The sequence below is a fragment of the Epinephelus fuscoguttatus genome, linkage group LG3 (assembly GCF_011397635.1).
Source record: "Epinephelus fuscoguttatus linkage group LG3, E.fuscoguttatus.final_Chr_v1".
Taxonomy (NCBI): domain Eukaryota; kingdom Metazoa; phylum Chordata; class Actinopteri; order Perciformes; family Serranidae; genus Epinephelus; species Epinephelus fuscoguttatus.
In genome coordinates, this window is record NC_064754.1 from 24542024 (window position 1) to 24567189 (window position 25166).

The 25166-nt window shown below is 41.1% G+C and overlaps 2 protein-coding genes across 2 annotated transcripts in view; both read left to right on the forward strand.

Annotated features, from left to right (window-relative positions):
- The first annotated feature begins 1120 nt into the window (after positions 1–1120).
- cpe (carboxypeptidase E) lies at positions 1121–20977 on the forward strand. Its single transcript, XM_049572330.1, has 9 exons — positions 1121–1551; positions 14197–14393; positions 14663–14830; positions 16646–16763; positions 17145–17327; positions 18453–18592; positions 18820–18919; positions 19183–19301; positions 20702–20977. The coding sequence occupies exons 1-9, from the start codon at positions 1311–1313 to the stop codon at positions 20798–20800; spliced, it is 1365 nt and encodes a 454-aa protein (XP_049428287.1). The 5' UTR covers positions 1121–1310; the 3' UTR covers positions 20801–20977.
- A 2172-nt stretch (positions 20978–23149) lies between these two features.
- tll1 (tolloid-like 1) overlaps positions 23150–25166 on the forward strand; it is a 79602-nt gene continuing 77585 nt past the window's right edge. Inside the window, exon 1 of the mRNA XM_049571992.1 lies at positions 23150–23164. The gene's annotated coding sequence lies outside the window, so the exon portion shown is untranslated. The remainder of the gene's footprint in view (positions 23165–25166) is intronic.

The window sequence follows — 25166 nt, forward strand, 5'->3', positions numbered from 1 at the left end:
CAGAACAATTACCTTTTTCAAAGAACACAAAGGAACCATGACAGACTAAAAATGCACATTTGGAAAAAGAATCCTATCTGTAGCTCCTGAGTATTTCTTGTGTTTTTGCAGCCCCCTTTTGTAGGTATTGCTTTAAAAGCAATTCTTATAAAAGCAAAGGTAAACAGACAATAGCTCTATGGAGGCCCAAACTGTTCAATATTAAAAAAATGTTAGGCCTATATAACCATGACATTGTGAAACAGAATATTATTTAGATCATAGTTATGTAGGCTACAGTTATCTCTTTCTGCTCCTTTTCATATTTTCACATAAACACAGTTTACTGCAACACATTTTATTTTTATTATTTTATTTCTATTTATCTTCAGCAGTTTTCATTTCAAAATATCCTTTTTTTTTTTAAAAAAAAAGGTCTGTTGTTTTCTCCAGTGCCCATTTTATTTCATAGTACCTATTTTCACCACAGTCTTTTTGTGTCATCAAGACGAACAGAGCAAAGCCAGTTAGTTACATGTTTCCCTAACGATGAGCACGAAGAAATAACATCAAATAATAACACTGCATTTTAACAAATGAATGGCTTTTTCACATTCATATATTTTCTCCATTTATTATTTTTTTTATTAGTATCATTGTTAGTATTATTGGTATTATTATTATTATTATTATTATTATATTGGTCTCTTTTGTCTTCTATGCAGACTGTCCTTCATTGTCTGTCCTGCTCCAAATATTACTTAGAGGTTTATTTTCAGGCATTAGATCTGCACCTTACCCTTAACCAGTGAATATTTCTGGTATAGTGTATACTTTAGGTTTGCACCTTATTGATATTTCATGTTATATTTTACATTTGCACTCTTTACTTTATATTAAAACTGCTGCACAACAATTTCCCTGGGGATAAAAAAGGTTTTATCTTCTCTCAACTTTATAGAATTTATTTTATGAATATGAATTTCCCTTTTCCTGAATTTTATGAATTTCTTGAATATTATTAATATTATTGGCTTTTATCTTTAAAATACAAAAAACACACAAACTGCTGTTTATCTCTGAGAGGAAAATAAGTCTTTATTTTGAAAGTTGTGACCGGATGTGTGGATCTTGTGTGTGATTTGACAGTAGAGGGCTCTGCGCTCAGGTACAGCAGCGCATCACACACGGACAGAAGGAGAGAGAGACAGGGAGCAGCAGAGGGAGAGATATTTATAGCCTAAAGCGAGGCTGCAGCACAGAGATAAGGCTTGGGACCGAGCCGGGGGCAGGAGGACAGACAGGGCTTAGGGAAAAGAGGACACGCCAAAATGAAGCTGTTCACTTCGGTAGTTTTATTCGGGGCCGCAGTGGTGGCCCTGGTCAGCGCAGCCGGGACGGAGGGCGAGATCTCCTTCGAGTACCACCGCTATGAGGAGCTGCGGAAGGCGCTGGTGTCGGTGTGGCTGCAGTGCCCGACCATCACCCGCATCTACACCATCGGGGAGAGCTTCGAGGGCCGGGAGCTGCTGGTGCTGGAGATGTCCGACAACCCCGGGACGCACGAGCCTGGTCAGTTTTACGCATAGAGAAAAAGTCTGCTTCATAATGCGGTGAATGTGCACCCCATCCCCGCTCCCTTTGTCCCAGCTTCCCTTCACCACCCGCTGTGATAAATAACACAAACACATCACGCACTATTGCGCATAGCAGCCTGCTGCTGATCTTATTTCAGGTGACGGTTATTCAGAAACGACCCGTGTGTGTGTGAGAGAGATGTGTGTGTGGGGCTGAAATGACCGGAGAGCAGGACAGAGGAGGAGCGCAGGTGTGTCGTACCCGTGCGTGAAAAACGGTGAGCGCAGGGGCCTGCTGCATCACTTCAGAGGAATCTAGATGATAGATTGTGGGATCAGCCACGCAAAGCCGCCATTTTGCTGGTTGATAAAGATCTCTTCGTGTTTATCCCGAGTCGTGATGCTGAGAAAAACATCCCAAACACGGTCAGCTCACTGGGCTGCGTTTTGAATCAACATCCTTTCCAAGTATCTGCAGTGTTGGCTGCATCATATCCGAGAAAGTTCACGCATATCCTTCAAATGAGGAAACGTTTGACTGAATATTAAATGAAGTCCTGGTACGGTTATGATGCTGGTGGTGGAGCCTGACTTCCCATCATCTCCATCACGCTCCCTCACACACTGTCAGGGCTGGACAGCAGGCTGGAGGAAACCATAGAGTAGAAGAAGTGAGCAAATGGTTTGAGAGGGGACACCAGCCACAGGAGCTGGAAATGTGGGCAACACCACTGCTATTTTTAGCTGCAACGCACCTTCTGCTTTTTTTTCTACAGTCACACTTAAATGAAGGAGAAATCCACATTAAGTGTATTTCTATGCATCATCACTCAAAGGTCCACTTAGAGGCGCAACATCACCTTGACATTTATCGCATGGTTTCAGATTATTGGCCATAAAACAGCAGGAGTAGAAAACACATCTCACATGTCACCAGAGAAAATTAAACACTGGCCTCAACACCTCCAGAAGGAAGCCTGTGTTTCAAAGGCTTTTTGGAAAATGGAGGGACGGGCCTGAATTATCTCAAGCTGTTTGTGTGATGGAGATAAATGAGATTCTCTGCAATGTTTCTTTACTTCTTTCCTGTTGTGTTTTATTTCAGGCTGGGATTAAATCACACTAGGCTATATGTAATCATATACTGCTTGTTTAGAATATAATTCTGTGTTTCTTATTGTCATAAACGGATTGTAAAAATTCTGGGGTCAGTGACGGAAATGAGTCCAGGACTTAAATGTTCAATCCTAGACGAAATCTGTCAGGTCGTATTTTATAAATATGTTCCAATGTTGCTCATAAACCAAACTTTAACCCTTTAATCCAAAACAGTGGTCATCTGGGAGCAACTCTGCTGGCCACAAAAAGAAGTTTGATTGTACTTAAGTCAATGACAAAAATGACCCGACATTTTCCTGATGAAGTTATGGTCTCAGTCGCTGGTTTCAAGTCTTCTTCAAAACAGCATGATGGTCATTTTGTAAATTATGCTCCCATTTAGAGTAAAGTAGACTGTAAAGCAGGTTTGCTTTGGGGCGTGGCTACCTTGTGACAAGTTGCTGCTGGGGTTCTCAGTCAGATCTACCCCTGGCTCCAAATATGGTCACTACTGGCTCCAAAAAACAAGATGGCGATGGTCAAAATGCCAAACTCGAGGCAAATTTGTGTTTCCAGTTAGTGAAGGCATGACCCACCCTACCCTCTCTCTGATTGGCTAGTAGTTGTTGCCTATGTTGGATGGGTTGGTTTGGGCAAGAGGAATGAGGAGTGGATAGGGTTAGGGTAAGAATGTCAGGGTAAGCCATTCAGAGGCAGAATAAGTTGGGTATGGTTAGGGTTAGTAGAGTGGGTCATGCCTTCGCAATCCCAGGAAACTCAAACACACAAACTCAAGTCCTTAAAACGGTATTCCATAAACTAATGGGTGATGTCATGGTGACCAAGGCCACTTCTTTTTTCGACTGAATTGTCGCATACATAAAATAAAATGGTGCTAAGCAAATGCTGCCTCAACCGGTTTATATTCTTAATACAGCATACACTTAAACTGGTATTATTTTTTTTTAAGTGGGTCTTTTCAGGTAGCTAAAATACACTTTGATACGAACCCCATCCACAGTAGTATGTTGCTTAGCTTCCGTGCTGGTAGATTTGGTTTATTAAAGACGCTAGCAAAGCAACATGAATTTAGGCCAAGACAAACACCAGATAGGTTGGGCCACCATATAAATGTTACAGTTATGATTGAAATGATGACAGAAATTAACAAGTTTTCTGATTTTACATATCATCACAATTAAAATCAATTGCTAGTTGTCTACCTGGAAGTGACTGTTGTTGTTAGTGCGACGTCACAGTCACTTGGTCTCGAGCAATAATGCAACATGAATGGATTAACCTACAGTACATCTAACTCTAATGAGTGTCTCGGTACAGGTCAGTGATTCCTGTCCAACTCTCTAAACAGGAGATTTAACAGTTACATACAAGCAGGAAGTGATTAATTTCTTCAAAGTAATCCTGAAGCACAGTCCTCAACAGAAAAAAAGGAACGTGGCCTGTAATTATAGTACATATGGTTCACAGTCTAGTTTGTGGTATTTCAAGTGTATGTCATATGTAGCATTTTTACGTAAAGGTGTATTTTCTCCTCTGGGTGTATCTGTGTGGTCTTAACGGTGCACCACAGGTCGTGTGTGTTTAGCTGCATGTATGGTCAATGAGTCTAATGACCGTATGTGCGTACTGAATAAGCCTGTAATAGTCTGGTGGGCGTGCGCCGGCATGAGTCACAGTAGCGATGTGGAGACCTTATTACTACCAGATGAGTTTCCAAGCCGCTGCTTCACCAACGGGGGCACCCCCTCCTCTCCTGTGCTCTCCCCTGCTTCCACCTCTACTGAGCCAAACATCCAGAGCAAGAAGGAGGGTGATGAAACAGGGAAGGAAACAGAGAAGAAGAGCTCTGGCAACAGGGCAAAGGAGACTGAAGGAATAAAAGGAGTGTCAGTGGTAGAAAAGATCAATGTGTTTCTGAGTCAAGATGAATAAAATCTGCAAAGACCGGAAACCCTTTCAAGCTTCCCCTTTAAGGTGCCCTACCAATATTTTATCTGACCCCGCAATGTGTTGAAACTCTAAGGTGGAGCCGAAATAGCAGTTGCCGGGGCAACAGATCGGCTTAGTGCACTGAGCTGACTGGCAGCTCGTGGTTGGCTGGCCGGCTCCGGACGACGACGGTCCTGAGCTCATGCATCTGTCAGTAAGCAGCCATCTGTCATACACTGCAGCACAGGAAGTGCCTATAGCCAAGAGTGTAAACACACTGGTTACATATTAATATACAGTGTGTGCAGTGTAGGAGCAGTGGTGGGAAGTGACTCAGATTTCCCCAGTGGTGTTCTTAAATAAGATGTAATATATAATCATTATTTCTATATTAGTAGTGACTACTTGTATGCACAAGGGGACACTAGCTGCAGTCTCCTTCAGGTCTACAGTGTTTTACAGCCTGCAAATAGCGTACTGTTTAGCTTCACTCCGGTTGTTCTCATCAACGCTGTTTCTAGCTGCAGCAGGCAGGTGTTTTCAGCGAGAAATCTCTCTCTAGTAGCACTTCCTGCCCAACATTATCAACAGAGTGGTTGTGATTATGCGGTGGACTATTTTTTGGCTAGATACTTTACATTTTTGGAGTCTCAGCTGGTTATAGATAACCCCTAATTAAACAATGAATTGCCATATTTATGTTTTTGTTTTTGGCCTGAATTAGACAAACTGGCCCACCCACAGAAAAGGCTGGGCCTCTGAATAGGTCCAGTAAATGGCCATCCCCAAATCTGCTTTACTCATATCAACACATGCGTGTGCTCTCTCTCTCCTAGTTTAGATCACCAAATTTCTCAGGTCATGTTGCTGGCCTGCCGCAATGTTTGCAGTGTTCCTTTTTCTTTCGCAATGTTTGCGTACAAAAAAGTTAAGTTAATGAATTTGCCTGGGGCTTCCGAACAATCTAAAGGTCCATACACACCAAACTGACCTGAGAGCGAGCGGTGACGAAGGCCCTCTGCTGCTGTACCTGACATCACTGTGCTCGGCCAAAAAAGTTGCACATGAACACATTGCAAAGGCTATCGCTGACAGTCAACCAGCATGTATGTTTTGCGTCTGCGTGAGAGGAAATAACTCCTCACACCAGCAGACAGCAGTGGTCTGTAATTCTCATCCAAAAAGAGAAACTGGAAGACCATCCTGACGCTACTTGGCACATTAGCAACACAATCCAATTTTGAAAGAACAAAGCATATTTACTGTACGCCAGTGAACATCGATGGGCTCCACTGTGCCGATGCCGATTCAACCCCTTTGAATCGGCCAAAAAAAAGCCAACGGGGAGCACACCACACCAATGAGGGTGGTAGAAGCTCACCTATGGCCCAACTTTGAGCCACAGCCGACCATGGGCATGGTGTGTCAGGGCTTTAACGGGATGCTCCAAGGAGGCATCCTGATCAGATGTCGGAACCACCTCAATGTAAAGGAGCTGTGGCTCTACCCCAAGGTCCCTCCGGATGTCCAAGCTCCTCACCCTGTCTCTAAGGCTGAGCCCAGCCACCCCACAGAGGAAACTCATTTCGGCTGCTTGTATGTGCGATCTCATTCTTTTGGTTGCTACCCAGAGCTCACGACCATGGGTAAGGGTGGGGGCATAGGTGGACTGGTGAAATGATAGCTTTGCCTTGCTCAGCTCCTCCATGCAGAGTTTGCATGTTCTCCCCATGTGTGAATGTAAGCGTGAATGGTTGTTTGTCTCTACATGTATGTGTCATCCCTGTGATAGTCTGGTGACCTGTCCAGGGTGTACCCCACCTCTCGCCCAATGTCAGCTGGGATAGGCTCCAGCCCCCCCCCACAACCCAGGATAAGAGGATAAGTTTAGTCTTGAGTTTGTATCCTAACTTAAGGGAGAACTTAAGTACAGCTGGTGCAATGGGCTGCAGGACTTTTACGTTTAATGGAGTAGTTTTACAGTGTTGTGTTGCTACTTTTTCTTAAACAATAACTGATAACTTCTTCCCCTGCTAAACATGGGCAATATGTTTTCTCTTGAGAGGGAGTTGTTTACATCTTGCAGCTGGGCCATATTTGAGTGCACACGAACTGAAGAGAGGGGCTTCTCTGCAGTCAAACGGGCTCTGGCTAAACTGATTTGACTCTCATGTCTGGAACTATTTACAGAGCTCCTAGTATGATGAGAAACTCTATCTTGTAATGGGTTTGGCTTTGTCTAAAGGTGAAAAGAAATCATGTCAGTATGAAGCTTTATCCAATGTGCTGTAGACCATCTCATGTGGGGGAGACGCTGGACTGTTTCATCAGATGACAGAGGAAGTACGTAATCCCCAGTGAGCACGCACATGGATGCTCAGTATCCATGAACTGATGGTCTTCAGTTGAAGTGTATAGCAGCCAGATGCACTGCTGGATATGGTCGTATCAAATGACATATTGAATATAAAGTGAAACACAGACAGACATGGATTTTATAGTTGACATTACAATAGAGGAGCACAGAGGTAAACCCAGTGTAGTTTTGCACATTTTAGCTGTAAAGAGCCTCCTCGAGAAGAGATAGCAAAAACAGCTGAGAGGAAGGAGGAGCTGGAGATAGAAAAAGAAAGGAATGATGATTGAGAAAACGGCAAACAGGAGTGTAAGGGTGACGAGGGAGAAGAGCAGGGATGGGCAAAAGAATGTAGAGGGAATAAGGGACAGACAGACACGGAAGGCAGATGAGAGAAAGGCTAAGGCATCAGCCAGAGGTCATTTATTATACATCAGACACCGACATGCATCCTCCTCCTCCTCTCTGCCTTCACTGTGCTTGACTTCTTCTTCATGCTGTTTTGCTTCTTCTGCTGCCAGTTTCTCCTGTTTCATGGTTTTCCCTGCACATATTTTATCTCTCTTTCCACCATTCCTTTTATTCTCCCAATTTGCTTTGCAATCTTTCAGTTTATTTTTGTGTGGTGTGCCTGATTCATATGCTGCAACTGAACATGCTGTGTGACCTCGCTTCATGTCTTGCTGTGTATTGGCTGTACAAGCAGCCAAAGTCCCGCCTCCTGTCGCTCGCCTCTGTAGGTTTTCTTCTGCAGGGTTTCTTATATTAGTCTTTCTGAAAAGGCTGAAATATATCAACTGGGTTTTCCAGTTTCTAAGCTTTTTCTAACAATTAATTTGTTAGCAGTTAGCTTCTGGAACACAAATCAGTCAGCAACTACAACCCCCACAAGGCTGTGATGGTGTACCAGTGGCTAAGGCTCATGGGATATGTTGTCAGTGAATGCTAACAAAATTGTCATTGATTAATCTCTGGGTTAAAATGAAAAGATGAACAAACTTACTATCTAACTAGCTATATAGATACATTAAAATGATACATTAATGTAAAACATGGATGTCACAGCTGTAATTACTAGAGCTGAAATAAGGGATTAATACTTTTGTCGATTTACAGATGATAAATAAGTAACTATTTTGATAATTAATTATCTTTGTTGGAAAAAAGAAGACATTTAAAGGCATCACCGGGGGTGTACGCCAAACAATTAATCAGATAATCGAGAAAATAATCTGCAGATGAATTGATGAGCAAAACACATAAGACACATAAAAGGTTCAAAATCGATGAGTGGGGTATTTACTGAATAATTACGTCCCAGAGCAAAACGTGTCTCCTGAAGCTTGTGTAAATCACAGACCTTATTTCAGGTATCTAACCAAACACCCAATAACTTCTAGATGAGGGAATTTGGAGTGCTAAAATGCTAACTCATTTCCAGGTTTCAGGACTCAATCCTAGGGCACTCTATTCATTCCCATGAGAACCTTCATGATCTCTGATGTGTTTGCTATACTACATTTATTTTTTTTATTAAAATGAATTAGCTAACAGATTGATGAATGTCATACAGTTCTTCTTATAAATTTTTTCGAAGTGAAAAGTCCTACTGCATGTTTAGCGAGCTAATGTTGGCAACATGCTCGCTGTGTATGAATCCGATGTTGTTTCACAAAATAGGCTATTTCACAAAACTGGCTACCTGACAGGCCGACCTCAGTATGTACTTGTTGTCGTGCATTATTGGTCCTTTTTTTTGTATATTCCACAAGATTAGATGGCGAAAAACACTCAAAACTAACTTTTTTGTCAACATTTCTGCTGTGGCATCTTTATCCATCTGTAAAGCAATGTATTTCTTTGCGGTGAACACTGGGGACACTTTCTAAACACTTTCAAAACTATAAGGAAATTCGGACACAAAACCAAACAGCGTGGTAACGATGTGTATTAAGAATTTGCAGCCTTAGTAAATATAAAAAGACTCTCTTTAGAGTGGACAACACAGCAGGAGGAGAAAATAAAACATAAAACAGAGAAATCTGGTTTAGTTACATCTAGGAGAAGAGCTCAGAGGAGGTTTGTGACTTTGGTTCTCTGTACATGTATCAGCTGTTTTATGATTCAGCATTCATCATTGTTTTATTTTACCTGCGTGGCGCTCCATCTCCTCTGTACGTATGTCTGCTTAATAGCTGATGTCAGAGCTGGCAGTGGCTCTAACACACTGCTTGTATATAAAAGTGTGTGTGTGGGAGCACGAGACGGGCAGACAGATGCAGAGTAAGCGTGTGTTTACTCAACCTCCCAGTTGATTTGTCTCCCTAAGCACCTGTCCCTGTCAGGGTTGCCATGACAACTGAGAGCACTCTAATGTGGTGCTTCCCTAATGACGTTGCAACTGCAGTCATTATTACGTGGTCTCCTAGGAGACTGTATTGATCACCTGCCAGACACTTCTGATAATCCCTGACAAAGCGTAAGATGATGCAGTGGGTTTTGTCGGCGTCAGATGTGTTATATCGACCTGTGGGGAGACGAGCTGTGAGGATCAGACTTTGACACGTTTTCAGAACATCACCACCTTTCAGGGATATTTAAGATCTCTTACTATAAAGTATGATAGGTTTGGTGTGTTGTTCTCATATGTGACATGTATAAAAACCAAGGACAAAGAGAGGTTGGACGCACATTGAATATGTCAAGCTCTGAAAATGTGACGATGAAGCCCTCTTGCTCTTCCTCTTCCTCAGGCAAACATACATGTGAACAAAAAGGCCGTCAATAGACTATTAGAGCAAAAACAATTAGTTAAATATGAAAAAAGAAACAAACCACAGATATGTTGCATTTGTACATTTTATGTATCATATCAACATTTCTAAAGGGACCTAGTGTATGAGGTGACTTTGTGGTAGATGGCAAGTTGCATGCCAAGCTGCAGACCACTGTTCAAGACCAACAAATAAGAAACCCGGCTGTGACCATCACTGTTTTTCTGGCTGGGATAGCACCACGAAAAGCGGTTGTTTTTTACTGAGACATTGCTGCCTTTCCAGCAGAGATAGTGCCACCAAATGTGGTTATTTTAAGCAAAAATGTGAACTTCTCCTGAAGTGGTTTCTGCGCCTGAACCAAACCAAATATCAACCATGTTGCTGAAATGTTTGGTGCCAGTATTAATTCTGATGGCTGGGTTGCAGCCTTGTTAGCAGCTGTTACTAAGGTAGTCCTCCAGTTTCTGCAGTGTGAAGATTTGCTTCTTTTTATGTTTTATATTATTGTAAACTAAGTATATTTGGGTTTTGGACAGTTAGTCAGACAAAACAAGACACTTCAAGACATCAGCTCTTAGAAAACTCTGTAAACTGAGGTTTGTCTGGCATTTTAAGGACTGAACAGAGACTTGATGAACTGTTACTTACAGCCAAAAAAAAAGACAGCTCCACCTACAATTTGAAAAACAGGACACAAAAAAAACACCCATTTGGCTCCCACATATTTGACTGAAGACAATCCCTGAAGATCGAAATTCTGCATTCTTAAATTCTTGGGAGCTTCCAATGATTAGTTTGCAAACTACCCTTTCCTTTGTACCCTGCTGCTGTCCTTTTTCTTTGCACACTGTTCACCTTCTTTACTTTAAATGTATGAACACGAATGAACTAGAAATCATTATCACATGTCCAAACACCATATGTGCTCGTATATAAAGTTATCGTGTCAAATGGAGTTCCACGTCATAAGTTTTCTTTTACTTTGAGTGTGCAGGTACGTGTTTGAACAAGAGAATTAAAGCTCAGCGAGGTACAGACAGTTTGACAGAGAAGAGGAATAAATTGAGAAAAAAGGGAGAGGACACAGTCGGCTCCAGAGGGAGAACGATATTTTGATTTGTCCCTCCTACATTGTGACGCATCATAATGACTTTGTGCAAAAAAAGCACCCTCTGATCAAAAATATGTGTGTGTATTTGTTTAAAAAGAGCTGTTACATAAGTGTGAGTTAGCACAAATGATAATTAATGATAACAATACAAGAGTTTTTATGTAGTGAATTATTAGCTCTCCTCTTGCCCGCCCTGCACTGTAAATTCATCAGTACCTACTACATGTATTGGAGACAGGAAAGGTCTCCAGATACTGAGCATCTGTGTAATAGATTGAATCGTAGTAACTCATTTTGGCAGAGTCCAACTTCAAAGTATGTGTGTGAGTGTACAAACGTGTGAGTGCATGTGTTTGGCAGCTCCGTTGGGCCTCTGAAGCCTGTAAAATCCATTCACCAACGTCAGAACAGAAAGAGTTAATTGTAGTCTTGAAATCATTAGTAGCAACTCGGAGAGGAACCAGTGTTTAAAAATAACTTGACTACCAGATGTGTGCCGGATGGTGTGTGTGTGTGTGTGTGTGTGTGTCTGTGTGTATGTAGCCACTGGGATACATCAAACACTCAAAGAAATTTGCTAAAATGGATCAAAAAGATGCAAATGTGAAAATATTGACACACTTGCATCGTGAAAGCATTATTTTTATACAGCATATCAGCTCGATAAATTAATTTTAATGAAGTAAAAAGTGCAAATAGGTGAAAAAGAATCACTGAAAATGACCAAATTTAAGTAAAAAACAAGAAACACACACACACACACACACACACACACACACACACACACACACACAGAGCCCCCAATAAAAACGGGGACCCCTGCTGCAATTTGGCTTCAAACACACACACATACAGACACACACACACACACCCCTCACCATCTGCTGCTCCCGGGCTACATTTCATAACTTATAACTGATCTAAACAAAAGACATTTTTTATTCCTCAGCGCTCGGAGAAGTTCCTTTATTCTCGTCCAGCCACAGAAAGCCACTAATCTCTGGCTTGTCGTTAATGAAAACAGTGTGTACAGTACACTGTGGCTCGTTCTTTGTCATTCTCTTTGTCGTTTTGTCCAAGAGCTTTATAAAGCTCCTCAGTTGCACTTCTCTTGCTAGTGTGTGTGTATTTGCATGCATTAAAGAGACTCAAAGAAGTGAAGGAACGGCCAATTAGTGTATTAAACAGATGGTGAGAGCCTTGGTCATTAAAACACAGCTTCACAGAGCACAGTGATATAAATACATAGAAGACCAATATCTCCTCTGATAAAGGGAAGCTTAGGAAGTATTGAGAAAGCTGTTATGCTCATGCGCAGACACAGATAAATAAGAAAACAAAGTTAGCACCTGCCAGTTTATTGGTCACGTGATTGCATCCTTCCCAAATATGTGGGCTACACATTACACATATTACTGGCTCATGATAATGTGGGATATGTACAAATGTTGGTGCATTACTTTTTTGTAGGACAACGTATGAACAGTACATAAAAACAGCCTGTATCATGTAGTGGATATGCTAAAATGTAATGCTGTGTGATAGGTTTAGGGTCAAAAAACAGATAATGTTTTGGCTTAGAATACATGGTTATGGGAGGTGCAATCCTGGCAAGAAACACAGCAATGGCACACTACAAAACACCCACATTTGGTGCCTAAAAAGCTGAAGAAAACACAGCAGTGACTCATCACAACCGTTTTGTTGTCAGTGGTCAGCAGCTTGGCAGGCGTCTCTAGGTGACACAATATGCACCATCCCCTCCAGCTCAACAATGGAGAAGTCAGCGCATATACTACGTGACTTTAAAAACGCTGAAGTGATACGTATGAAACATGCAAATGTAACATATTCATGGTTTGCAGAAACGTTGGCCAATATTTTTGCTCGTGACTGAGGCTGCAATAAAAGTTGAGGATTAGAGTTAAAATTATAAAATATTAAATTTTGATAGACTTAATCAGTGGCTCCCAACTGGTCCAGCCACGGGGTCCAGATTTCTCCTTAATCATTACTTCAAGGTCCAGACAGTTAAATATATTCAGCGTCATACTTGCACTCGGCCAAGTCATCGAGCTAGTTTGCTTTCTTCGTTAAGTAGCCGTTTATTAGTCACTCACTTTACAGCAAGAGACGGCACTTAAAAACGAAAGCACTGTGCTAGAAATCCACTGTACTTCAAAATAATGTGTGTTTTATACAAACTTGACAGGTTCTTGAGTCACTTGTGGTCCATTCAGACTGGACCCACAACCCACTTTTGGGTTGTGACCCACCAGTTGGGAACCACTGGACTAAAAGACTTATCGCTTTTTATTAGCACATTTTATTTGATAATAAACCCTACACATTTTACATGTTTATCAAAAGTTAAACACCATTTTAAATGAGAAAAAAAATCACATTATCATTTTTATGTGTTGTTTATTACATATGAAACATCTTTTCGAATTCACAGACACTTGTCATATGTAAAATGGCTGAAAAACATCATGCAAGTATATTAATTTTAAATGATGTGTCAGTGCTAATATATTTCACACATAAAAACATAAATTTTGCATGTGCTTTTTACGTAAGGGCAGTGAAAGCGTGAAGGGTGGCTCACTGATTACAAGCTAAATCCAGCATGAGGTTAATATGTTGCAGAAATCCCTGAGGATCCCTAAATTTGTCCTGGAGTCAACCGCCTCTGTGATTTAGTCAAACCTGATCCCAGACCTGTCACTTCACCAGGATTCAGGCAAAACCGTCTGTGACAGCATCACTCAATAATCCACTGTCTCTCTGTCATTATTGTCCAAATGGAGTTCTGGGCTGAGTTCAGTTGTGTTTAACCTTTCAGCTGATGAGTCAGTGTGTTTGTCACTGCTGGTGTGTGAGGATCCACTGTTGTAGTGCAATGACGTGTGTGTGTGTGTGTGTGTGTGTGTGTGTGTGTGTGTGTGTGTGTGTGTCTCGGGCAACCTCCCTAACAAATGACAATGCTTTATCAGCGCCTTTCTCTTGGTCCAAAACAGATAAATGTTTGTCTCCATGGTTACTGACTAAAATGGCTTCCTCTCAAAAAGATTGTGACGTTATTGTGATATTGCTTTTCGTGATTACGTGTCCCAGTTGTGTTTTGTTGAGTGTGACTGGTTTCAGCTAGTAAAAGGTGTGCTCACTGTCTGCCTTTTAAAATCCTCCTTCTGTCTAAACTGTTCCTGTTTGTCTCATTCCAATTCAGCACGGCCTCTTCCTCTGAGCCGTAGAGGCGTCACACAGATAAACCTTGAATACATAATGTCGAATTATAGTTCTGTCTGTGTCGCAGTATCACAGCAAGTGTCTTTTTCTTCCCTGAAGGTGAGCCTGAGTTTAAATACATCGCCAACATGCATGGCAACGAGGCCGTGGGCAGAGAGCTGCTCATCTACCTGGCTCAGTACCTGTGCAACCAGTACCAGCAAGGCAACGAGACCATCATCGACCTCATCCATAACACTCGCATCCACTTCATGCCGTCCATGAACCCAGATGGCTTCGAGAAGGCTGCTTCACAGGTGATGACACAGCACGACACCATCCACAAACCTGATCCGAGGATTTACCGCCAGACAGATTAGGCTTACAAGACAACAAACATCGACTCAGTAACCACAACTCTTGGCTGTAATTCACACACACACACACACACACACACACACACACACACACACACACACACACACACACACACACACAGAGGACAGTATTATTAAAGCCCCAGACACTACCTCGCTTCCCATCACTCCTACGTATGTCTAAACATCATCTCCTGTTTCCTGCTCAGCCTGGTGAGATCAAGGACTGGTTTGTTGGCCGCAGTAACGCACAGGGTGTGGATCTGAACCGTAACTTCCCAGATCTGGACCGCATCATCTACATCAACGAGCGGGAGGGTGGAGCCAACAACCACCTGCTGCAGAATATGAAGAAGGCTGTGGATGAAAACACCAAGGTACACAAACAGACAGTAGAAGTGATTAAAAGACGAGGATGTTATTTCTTACGGTCAACAAATCCCATGAAAAGACCGAAACAACACTGCCTCACCCAACACCTTCCAACTTATTCACCCAGTCTTTGGTACTCATTCATTCCTCCCGAACATTTAAAGCTGGGTCGCATCTCCATTCTGAATGGACTGCAAGTGACTCAAACTTCTCAAGTGTGTGAAAAACACTCTTTATTTTGAATTACAGTGAATTTCCGGCACATAGCTTTCATTTTGAAGTGCCATATCCTGTGGTAGAGTGAGTGATTAAAGGGCAGATACTTGACAGAGACAGCAAACTAGCTCGACAACAAAGCCAAACAAAAATATGACCGTAAATGTATTAAACTGCGTTGACCTTGAACTAATGGCTTAGGAGAAATCTGGATCCTGTGGCTGGACCAGTTTGGAACCACTGGTTTATGTGGCTATGATCCATGTTTTTATAACAGTGTATCAAATGACAGCATGAAAGGGGGTCGCTTGTAGTGAAAAACATTTATCACCTAAATCTGTAGCTCTCCTCAACTTTATGAAGCTTTACAGTGAGTTTCAGCTCATTGGTTATCTGCCTGGTCCGCACCAAACCGCACATAGACACAGTTAGTGGTGGTGAACATACAGTCGTGGAGCATTTAGTAGCTAACAAGCCCGATATTTCTATTAGGAGCTGATAGAGACCAAAAATGGAGCTAAAAGAGAATGAATACTGGACTTACATTTGTGAGATGAAATTACTGTTTTGTCTGTGGAGTCCAGTGGCTTTGACATGAGCATAGGCTTGAAATTGAAGCCATCAATGGCTTTCCCTTCAGAGAGGACTGTCTGCAACAAGGTACGGCATTGAAAATGTTCCGAATATGGCGTAGAGTTAAAAGTCCAGTGTGTAGGATTTAAGGGGATATACTGGCAGAAACAGAATATAATATAATAAGTATGTTTTCTTTAGTGTACAATCACTTGAAAATATGTTCTGTTGTGTTTTCATTACCTTAGATTGAGCTCTTTATATCTACATAGGGAGAGTGAAGCCAGATTATATCACATGGTCCTTTTGTTTTGGAGAGGAAGAGACTTCTGTGGAAAATTCGGCTCCCGCTAAAAACCTCCTGAACAATGAGCACTGAAGGCATCCTAACCAGGAGAAGTTTAAGCTGGTTGCTATCTGCAATCCTCATGGCTGGATGCCACTAAATCTTACCTTTTACACTCTTACCGATTTTTTTTTTTTTTTTTTTTTGGTGGGAATTCTTTTAGGAGGCTAAAATACGTTTTGCAGCTGATCTCGTCCACAGCAGTACATTGTTTAGCTTTCATGGCAGTACTCCAGCCTGCTTCTCTTAACTGGGGGCATGCGGAAAGACATCTACTGTAGGTGATACACTGACTATGGATAGGTACCTCATACAACTCCACTTAAAGATAACGGAACTATCCCTTTAAAAGGTGAAGCTAAGTGAGTGCTGTCTTGATTCTGCGTCTCCCAAGTGGACAAAAATAATGAGTTATTGCAGGTTTAAGATGGACCACAGAGCCCCTGTTAATGTAATGAAGGAACATATCACCCCTGGATGTGTTTTAATAGATTTTGTTAACAGTAGAGGTCTGTGGCACAGAGAAATAATTATATCAGGCTTAACTTCATTGTTGATTTTGTCATTTTATGGGATTTGTTGCCAAAATTGTAATATTATAGACACAGAAATGCCTCGATGACATGTTTGCAGGTGAAATATGTGTTTTGAAGTGCCAGTAATTAATGTTTTTTTTCCTTTGCAGCTGGCTCCAGAGACAAAGGCAGTGATCCACTGGATCATGGATATCCCCTTCGTTCTCTCAGCTAACCTGCATGGAGGAGATGTGGTGGCTAACTACCCATATGATGAGACCCGCACTGGTACATTAACACATATGTGGACACACAATCTCAAACTAAATCTGCTTTTACTGTTTGGGTTGTTAAATTGTAATTAAAATGCTCTCCTGCTCTGTATGAGAATGTTTCCACTGATTTAATGAGACAAATATTCAACTTATAAATGAATCAACAAACATTTTATCAGTTTTTCTTCAGAATGTCGTAACTTTAATTTAAATCAGGTGAAAAATGTCTCCCGCTGCTCCCTGTGCATTGTTACTCAAAGTAAACAACATGTGTTTGCACAGGCACACATTTAATGTGTTGCAGATGCAGGTGCTGAGTTAATTTAAACTTATCACAATTGCTGTATAAACTCTGTGCTTTTGTTTGTTCCCTCCCTCTCACCCCTCCTTTAAGGCTCCACCCACGAGTACAGTGCCAGTCCTGATGATGTGATGTTCAAGTCTCTGGCAAGGGCCTACTCCGTGTACAACCCAGTCATGTCCGACCCTAACCGACCCCCCTGCCGTAAGAACGATGATGACTCCAGCTTCAAAGATGGCATCACTAACGGAGGGGCCTGGTACAGTGTGCCAGGAGGTAAGAGACAACAAGCTCCTCAGATGTGTGCTTTGGTGTTTTGCAGGTGAAGAGACACCTGGGTGTACAGGTTAAAGGTCCAGTGATGCGTGAAAGAAGGGCCCTTGCAAGTAATTCACCTCACAAATTCGCCTGTGTTCAAAGAAGAACTCACGCTCAATTAAAAACAGTACCATTTGCCATACTGTATATGCCCTTGAAAGACAAACCTATCTCCATCATAGGTTTTGTAAAATAGTCAGTAGCAATCTATAACAAATTATATACTTAGTCTACATTAACTATAAAAACTATAGATGAACTATAAATTTTATTCTGGTATTTTTGTCATATATATGCAATGATGATTGCTGGGTAATATGTATGTTAATGTTGTCCAATGTCAAGTCTGATTATGTGACGAGAAGACACGATGTAAAGGTAGCTGGTTTAAGTGCAAAATCATTCAAGGTTACATATATTTTATGTCTATGCCTAATGGTGTGTGTGTGTGTGTGTGTGTGTGTGTGTGCTTATTAAGTAGTGACTAACGTGCACTAGGGCCCGTCATCTTACGCCACTGACATTTACTGTATATATACTGAGACAATATAGCATGCCCTGGTGGCCAAAGGGGTTTAAGACCCTGACCATGCAGTGGCCTCTGTCTGAATCTGTCCAGGGACCCTTACTGTATGTCACCCTCATCTCTTACCCTTTCCTTCATTTCCTGTTAACTCTCTTCTGCACTATATCTAATAAAGGCAGAAAATTCCCCCCAGAATAGATGCATATAAGATGACATTCATTTTTTCTGCATTAATACACAAAAATCTTTGAAAAGGAACAATTTTATCTGGTTGTTAAATGATATGTGCATCTGAGGGGATATATTACAGCTGAAAAATAAAGTTATCAGTGTTTTTAAGTGTTCAAATCAAGCAATGGCAATGCTTTACAAATGACCCCAAACATATCTTTGGCATTTTTCTACTTCAAAATCTTGTTTCCATATCATCCAGCATTTGCAACAACGTGGATATATGTGTATATAAGCTAAAATCAACTACTGATGTACGAACTGGTCAGGCTCCATTACAAATTTCCATTACAAAAATTTCTCTCATTTTCACTGACCTGTTACAGGAATGCAGGATTTCAACTACCTCAGCAGCAACTGTTTTGAGATCACTCTGGAGCTCAGCTGTGACAAGTTCCCCAATGAGGACACACTTAAGACCTACTGGGAGCAGAACCGCAACTCACTGGTCAACTACATCGAGCAGGTAGGCAGCACCACCAGGACTACAAGCATGTCCTAAGGTTTTATCATAGTGTGTGTCTGAGTTTTGAATCTGGTTTAACGAATCCAGAATGTCCTTGTGCCATTTGCTAGTGTGTTCTCTCCTCCAAAGAACACAATGCCATTTACATCCAACCCCAAACAGACATGTCTCCCCTCTTTCCTTGAACCAAGCCTCCATTATGCCTCTTTGTGTGTGTGTGTTTGTAGGTTCACCGTGGCGTAAAGGGCTTCGTGCGTGACCTTCAGGGCAACCCCATTTCCAACGCCACCATCTCTGTGGAGGGCATTGACCACGACATCACCACAGGTATCAGCATCCAGAGCAAACTCACACAATCCTCACAACCAAACCCCACAGACATGAGGTGTGATCTGAGAAGTGTAATGGTTAGATGTTGTAGTGCCATCTGGTGGACACAGCTGATACTGCATCACTTTTTCAGCAGCTGCACCTGCTTATCATATTGCAGTCAAAGCAACAGGGACTTAAACACTCTGCTGTGCGGATCAATCAGATGTTCTGTCTGTTGTTAAATTTCATGTATTAATGAGAAAATCCGTATTTTATAGCCAAAGATGGAGACTACTGGCGCCTCCTGGCTCCAGGAAACTACAAAGTGGCAGCCTCTGCCCCAGGATACCTGACTGTCATCAAGAAGGTGGCTGTTCCCTACAGCCCTGCAACCAGGGTAAGACTCAGGCAAACGAACCAACCAAAATATACCTCACATTCACTGTGGGTTCATTTCATATTGTCCAGATAGCATTTTTGGCTCATTCTAATATCAGAGCATGTTAACAAGAAACCATATAATGAACTGAGGGTTATTTGGAAAGTAAACTTTGACTTGATTACTTTATTGAGGCACCTTTGGTAGAGAATAAGCTGTATATTGGACTGATGCTTGCACTGTTAAAGTAATTTTAATAAATGCAAAACAGACATACAGAACCCCAGTTATGATCTAAAGATGCCACATTTTCAGATGGTTTAATATAAATAGCTTATATCCAGAGAGGGTTTATCTACTGAAAAGCACTCAAGAAAAACAGAATAAAATTGATAACCTAAAACAATGATCAACCTTTATGGCTGATAAGGGTTTAAAACAAAATGTTGCCTAGTATCCTCTTCTTTTTTTTTGACTTTCTCTTGACCAATCAACGGACTGCAGTGTTTCTAGCTCCACCTTTTAGTTTCAGATCAGTGTGCTCGATACATCATTCGCACAGCAACCTTCAGGGCTGAAAAATGAAGCCAACACAGAAGTGCCAAAGTTCTTTTAATGGCCACTTGGGGCTGGCTCTAGAAGCCAGTCACATAGACCCCCATGATAAAATGCCCAGCTGTGCAAAGTTACGCATAATTACGGGTGGGCGGCTTTGAGTGACAGACTGTTGCAACAGTCCAGAGTCAGATCCACCCCTCGCTTCTACACAGCTCCAGCCTCTTGCCAAAATATGGTCACCTCTGGCTCCAAACAACCAAAATGGGGACAACTGTAATGCCAATTCGAGTCTTCAAAATGGGAGTCCACAAACCAATGGGTGACATCACGACACATACGTCCATTTTTTTTTTTTTCTTACAGTCTATGACTTCAACAGAGGGGTGATGAAAAAACAGTATGGAATAGAAAAGTTCTGTTGGTACCATCCACAACTTTTGATAAAAAAAATAACTGTTTAAATGTGTAATGAACTGAACTTAACTGGACTGTTTGGTGGAAACAAGGCTTTGGTTTCAAACTGGACACAAACCCCACTCTCCTGGGTGAAAGTCCTGTGATTGTTTGCATTGAATATCTTAAATCTCGGGCTCCGTCTGACAGCGCTCATTCTTTATGTATGAAAATAAACTTATGCATGTGAAAACGGGAGTCTTAGGCTCTTCATAAAATAAAATATATTTGTGGTAGACGGTAATTGCAAAATGTTTAAACTATAATCTAAACAGGGATGTAGTACATTTTTGTGCGTAGGGAGAAATATAAAATTATGAAGGGTTAATAAGTGTGAAAAAAAAGCCTCTACTGCATCTTTTCTCCTTCACCTCTCATGTGTCTCCATGTTGCATACTCTCTCTCAGGTGGACTTTGAGCTGGAGTCTCTGATGGAGAGGAAGGAGGAGGAGCGGGAGGAGCTGATGGACTGGTGGAAGATGATGTCAGAGACACTGAACTTCTAAAGCGTTTGTCTGGCTGGTGATTGGACCGTCTGCACATCGATGTAATATATTCAACATTCTGTGTGCCCGTCCACTCTAAAAAAGAATATATTGTCTCTTTATTTGTTTCGTTCTCTTTCGATCATTATTTTAATTGATTATTACTGTTTATTACTGTAATGGTTTGCCTCATGCTCCTGTAGAATATCCTGCAGACACAGAAACATAATACTGACGGACACAGGAGGAATTTGCAGGTAGTTTGACGGCAGTGAGATCGGTGTTGATTTCTGTGGTATTGTGTTCTTTATCGTACACGTGATTTGGTAACCATGGCACCCATCTATATAACCAATGAGTGACTGAGTGATTATGTATGTAAAAAAGCTGTTTACATCATTACAACATGGCTCTGTCCAAAAGAATTCAACCTTTTTTCCTGTTTTAAATGTCTCTGTTTCTCCTGGCTTTAGTACACATACACACGTACAACACGAAATACACACACCCTTCTGGTTCATAGTTAACACACACTCAGACAGACACACACACAAACACATACACCCACACACTGTCTTTCTCTCTGTAATATAAAAAAATACAACGCTATGGTTTAGAGAAAATCTGGGACATTAAAAACACTGTAAAATCACTGTAAACATGATATTGTAAACAATCTATACAGGCACACTCATGTCCCTGTATGTTATTGATGTTGAGACTTTTTTTTTAAACTGACTGCAGCACAGCTTTGATTTTAGCACAAGATGAATGGTTATAATATATACTGTATTTATGAACTATAGGTATAGCAAGAAATGTGTGGTTTTTGTAACTAATAAAAAAAAAATCAAGGCCATAACACGTATAAATCCGTCCGCCTCAGTCTACCCAAAGCCATTCCTTAGTATGTGCCCCACACAGGGAATACTGTGGTACCTAAGGAGCTGTGGTACATGTACACATTGTTTTATTAAGGATAAATTAACACTAATCTTCTGCGTGGACACAGAACGTTTAGCTGACTGTATGGATGCAGTTTATTTGAGACCATAGAAAGAATTTATTGAATGTATATCTATAGAAAAAGTTACAAATGTAAAGAATGAACTGATCAATAAAATTCCCCTCTTTATGTTGTCAAACTGAAGTGTTGTCATCTTTTGTTTTAGCTCATGTGAGTAAAAGTAGCCATGCCAGAGACTGAGTGTTCTTCATGTATTAACTGGTGTAATGAACTTCTTAATGAGGCAGAGTAGCTCACACTATAAAAGATGAGGCCTTATTAAATTTGAGTCAGAGACTGTTAATCCCTCAGAACTAAAAAAGAGCACCTCTCTGTTTCCTTCCTACTAACTATATAAATATAGGGACTTTACATAGACGTAAATGAATATGAATATGAGAAAATGTTTGTTGCTTGCAGGGAAGTGTAGATAATGGAAATGAGTTGAGTTGGTGCCCCCTACAGTTAACACTGTGTGGTACAATTAAATATTAAGGATTTAGAGGGTTGTTATAGTCTATTATGTGGGAGTGAAAAAACATTTAGTCTAGGGTCGCAACAGCAACATTTTCTCAAAAAATATCACAGTTTCACGATACATGGTATTACACAATTATCATTATCAGCTACAATAACCCTTAAAGGGATAGTTCAACATTTTGGCAAATTCGCCTATTGCCGTAATCCCTATAGTCACACGAGTAGGTACATTACCTTTAATTGTCAGTGCGTGCTGTTCTGAGATCGGTGGGACAGAGCTGCCCGCTGAAATGGAGGTAAACGGTACAGGTCCCTCTCTGCCTCAAAACTAATCAAATACACCATCAAATGACTCCAAAACGCTCTAGTGGACAACACATGGCTTGCGCATTCCCCGCGCTATGAAATAATAATGTATAATTGAGTAACATTACGACACATGAAGCAAATACTCGGAACTACTTTCTTGAGTAAACCACTGGGCGGAGTGACACAGTGCACAGCTGAGACAGTACCGTAGTTATTGCTTGTAGGCCTTTGCGGTATCGTCAGCTGGACGCACCAGAAGGTTTGAGGAAAGTTTACAAGTGTTTTTGTAAATCATGGTTTACACATGTATTGTAAAAGGTTGCAGAAACAAGCCGAAGACATGGAGCAAAGTGAAGTTTCACGTAGTTCCAACCAGTAATACGGACAGGATGAAACAATGACTATTTGTGCTGGACATCGACCCCAACACGCCTGTGGAAACGGTCCGGAAAAGGTTTGTGTGCTCCTGCCATTTTTTACCGGAGGACTACACTGAAAGGATGGAGCACAGAAGCTCAGGAATGGTTCAAACGCTTTTCTTGAGAGATACTGTCATACCATCTGTCGGCATCACAAAACGAGCAGACGTGGTGAGTGATCGTTGGGTATTTTGCTCGTTGTTGTGGTTATGTTATGGATAAGTGCTTGCCCAGAGCATATAGTGAGGTGACTGGCATTACTTCTCATTGTTGGGAATAGACAGACTGCTAGGGAACATTTTATGTTGTTGTTCCTTCAGGAGTTGTGGTGATTTATGAGTGTGGAGTTAGCATGTTCTCCCCGTGTTCCGGTGATTATTTTGAGGCATACTCTATATTTATATTGCACAGGTGTACCTAATAACTTGGCCAGTAAGCCCCACATTTACACCACCGGCTCTGGGTCAGCCCCTGGTTGCTCGGCAGCCTCAGCCTCTCTTCTTGCTCTCTCTTCTTCCAAAACCTGTAACTCTTCCTCCGTATATTCTGGCTTCTTCTCAACAAACTACTTGTTTTGATGACGGGAGTAACTGCACTAAACATACGCTGTTTTAAATCACTCCGCCCAGCAAGTACTGTATGTCTGGAATGTAGTTCCGGCTCTGCATTTGGCTTCAAAACAACTCTGCCTCGTAATATTACATTATTATTTCATAGCGTGGTGAATGTGTAAGCTACAAGTTGTCCACTAGAGCGTTTTGGAGTCATTTGATGGTGTATTTGATTAGTTTTGAGGGAGAGAGGGACCTGTACCGTTCACCTCCATTTCAGCGGGCAGTTCGGCCCCACCGATCTCAGAACAGCACGCACTGACAATTAAAGGTAATGTACCTACTCATATAACTATAGGGATTACGGCAATAGGCGAATTTGCCAAAATGTCGAACTATCCCTTTAAAAGAGTGAAACAACATGAACAGATGCTTTATTGTAACTTAAACTTGAAAACATTTATTAATAGATGTGAAGTTTGACAGGTGCTGAAGGATGAAAGGAGATGTGTGTGTGGATGAGATTCTCCATCCTTTTTTAAAAATTATTTTTCAATACTGTAAATAAGGAAATGTACTTGATATAAAAAAAACATCAGTTTTCATACCATGGTATCTTGGTTTCACGGTTAAGCAATGCAACTCTAATTTAGTCAAATACAAGGGATTTAAAGTACCTTGCTGTGGTCTGAATTCAATTCTCATTAATTAAAATTCTTAATAAAGATAAAATCGGGGAGAAAACAAATGGAATAGAAGGGATAATTAATGATAAAAAAAAAAGATACATATATAGTCCCTATATTCCCTACAAAAAGTCCCTCACTAAGATGAAATATGACATGATTAAAAAGTAATAAAATAAAATAAGGGGAAATGCAGGTGTTGCAGCAGTACAGGCACAGAAATTACAGATAAGTAGAGAAAAGCAAAATACTAAAAATAGTAAGTAAATAATTAAATAGAAGTATATGAAATAAAGATTAAAAAAAATAAGAACAATGCAGTACAAGAGCAGACAAACAGTATACATACAGTACCCATGAACAGTGTTGTACTCAAGGGTGTAGGTTTAGTTTCAACACTGGGGGGACAAAAATAAAACAAGGAGTTTGGGGCTCCTCTGCCAGGAAATTTTCTCCCATAAACTGATGCAGAAGGGTTTTGCCTTTTCTGTTTTAGTGTTAAGATTGAATATAAAACTAGATAAGGTTGAGGGTTAATGTTAGGCCTGTAGTTCTGATGGACAAAGTTGGACAATGGACAGGTCTGAATGACTGTGAGTTTATATGTTAATGTAAGTTTGACTTCAGATGTCAGTCCAGGTGCACTGTGTCCTAATGCATAATCATTGTGTTTATTTGTATCCTTCAGCAGGAATGCATTGTTACTGTTCACACACACACACACACACACACTGAGCAAGGGTGGCACTTTTAGTCCAACTATGCAGTTGAATCAGCTGTTTTAGCATTAGATGCTAACTCTGCAGATCAATGGTTCCCTCGGTCTATTAGTCACACCGACCCTATTAGCATCTGCTATTAGCATCTTCTCATCAATCCCCCTGAACCCCGGCAAAGACTGGTTCATTTGGCTGAACATACAATAGGCGGTGCTCT

What these genes read in the sequence shown, in the direction of transcription:
- cpe (XM_049572330.1), top strand. Translation starts at nt 1,311, where the DNA reads ATGAAGCTGTTCACTTCGGTAGTTTTATTCGGGGCCGCAGTGGTGGCC. An exon ending in TGGTCAACTACATCGAGCAG is followed by an intron (nt 18,593 to 18,819) that starts GTAGGCAGCACC and finishes GTGTGTTTGTAG; the next exon opens with GTTCACCGTGGCGTAAAGGG. An exon ending in CCTACAGCCCTGCAACCAGG is followed by an intron (nt 19,302 to 20,701) that starts GTAAGACTCAGG and finishes ACTCTCTCTCAG; the next exon opens with GTGGACTTTGAGCTGGAGTC.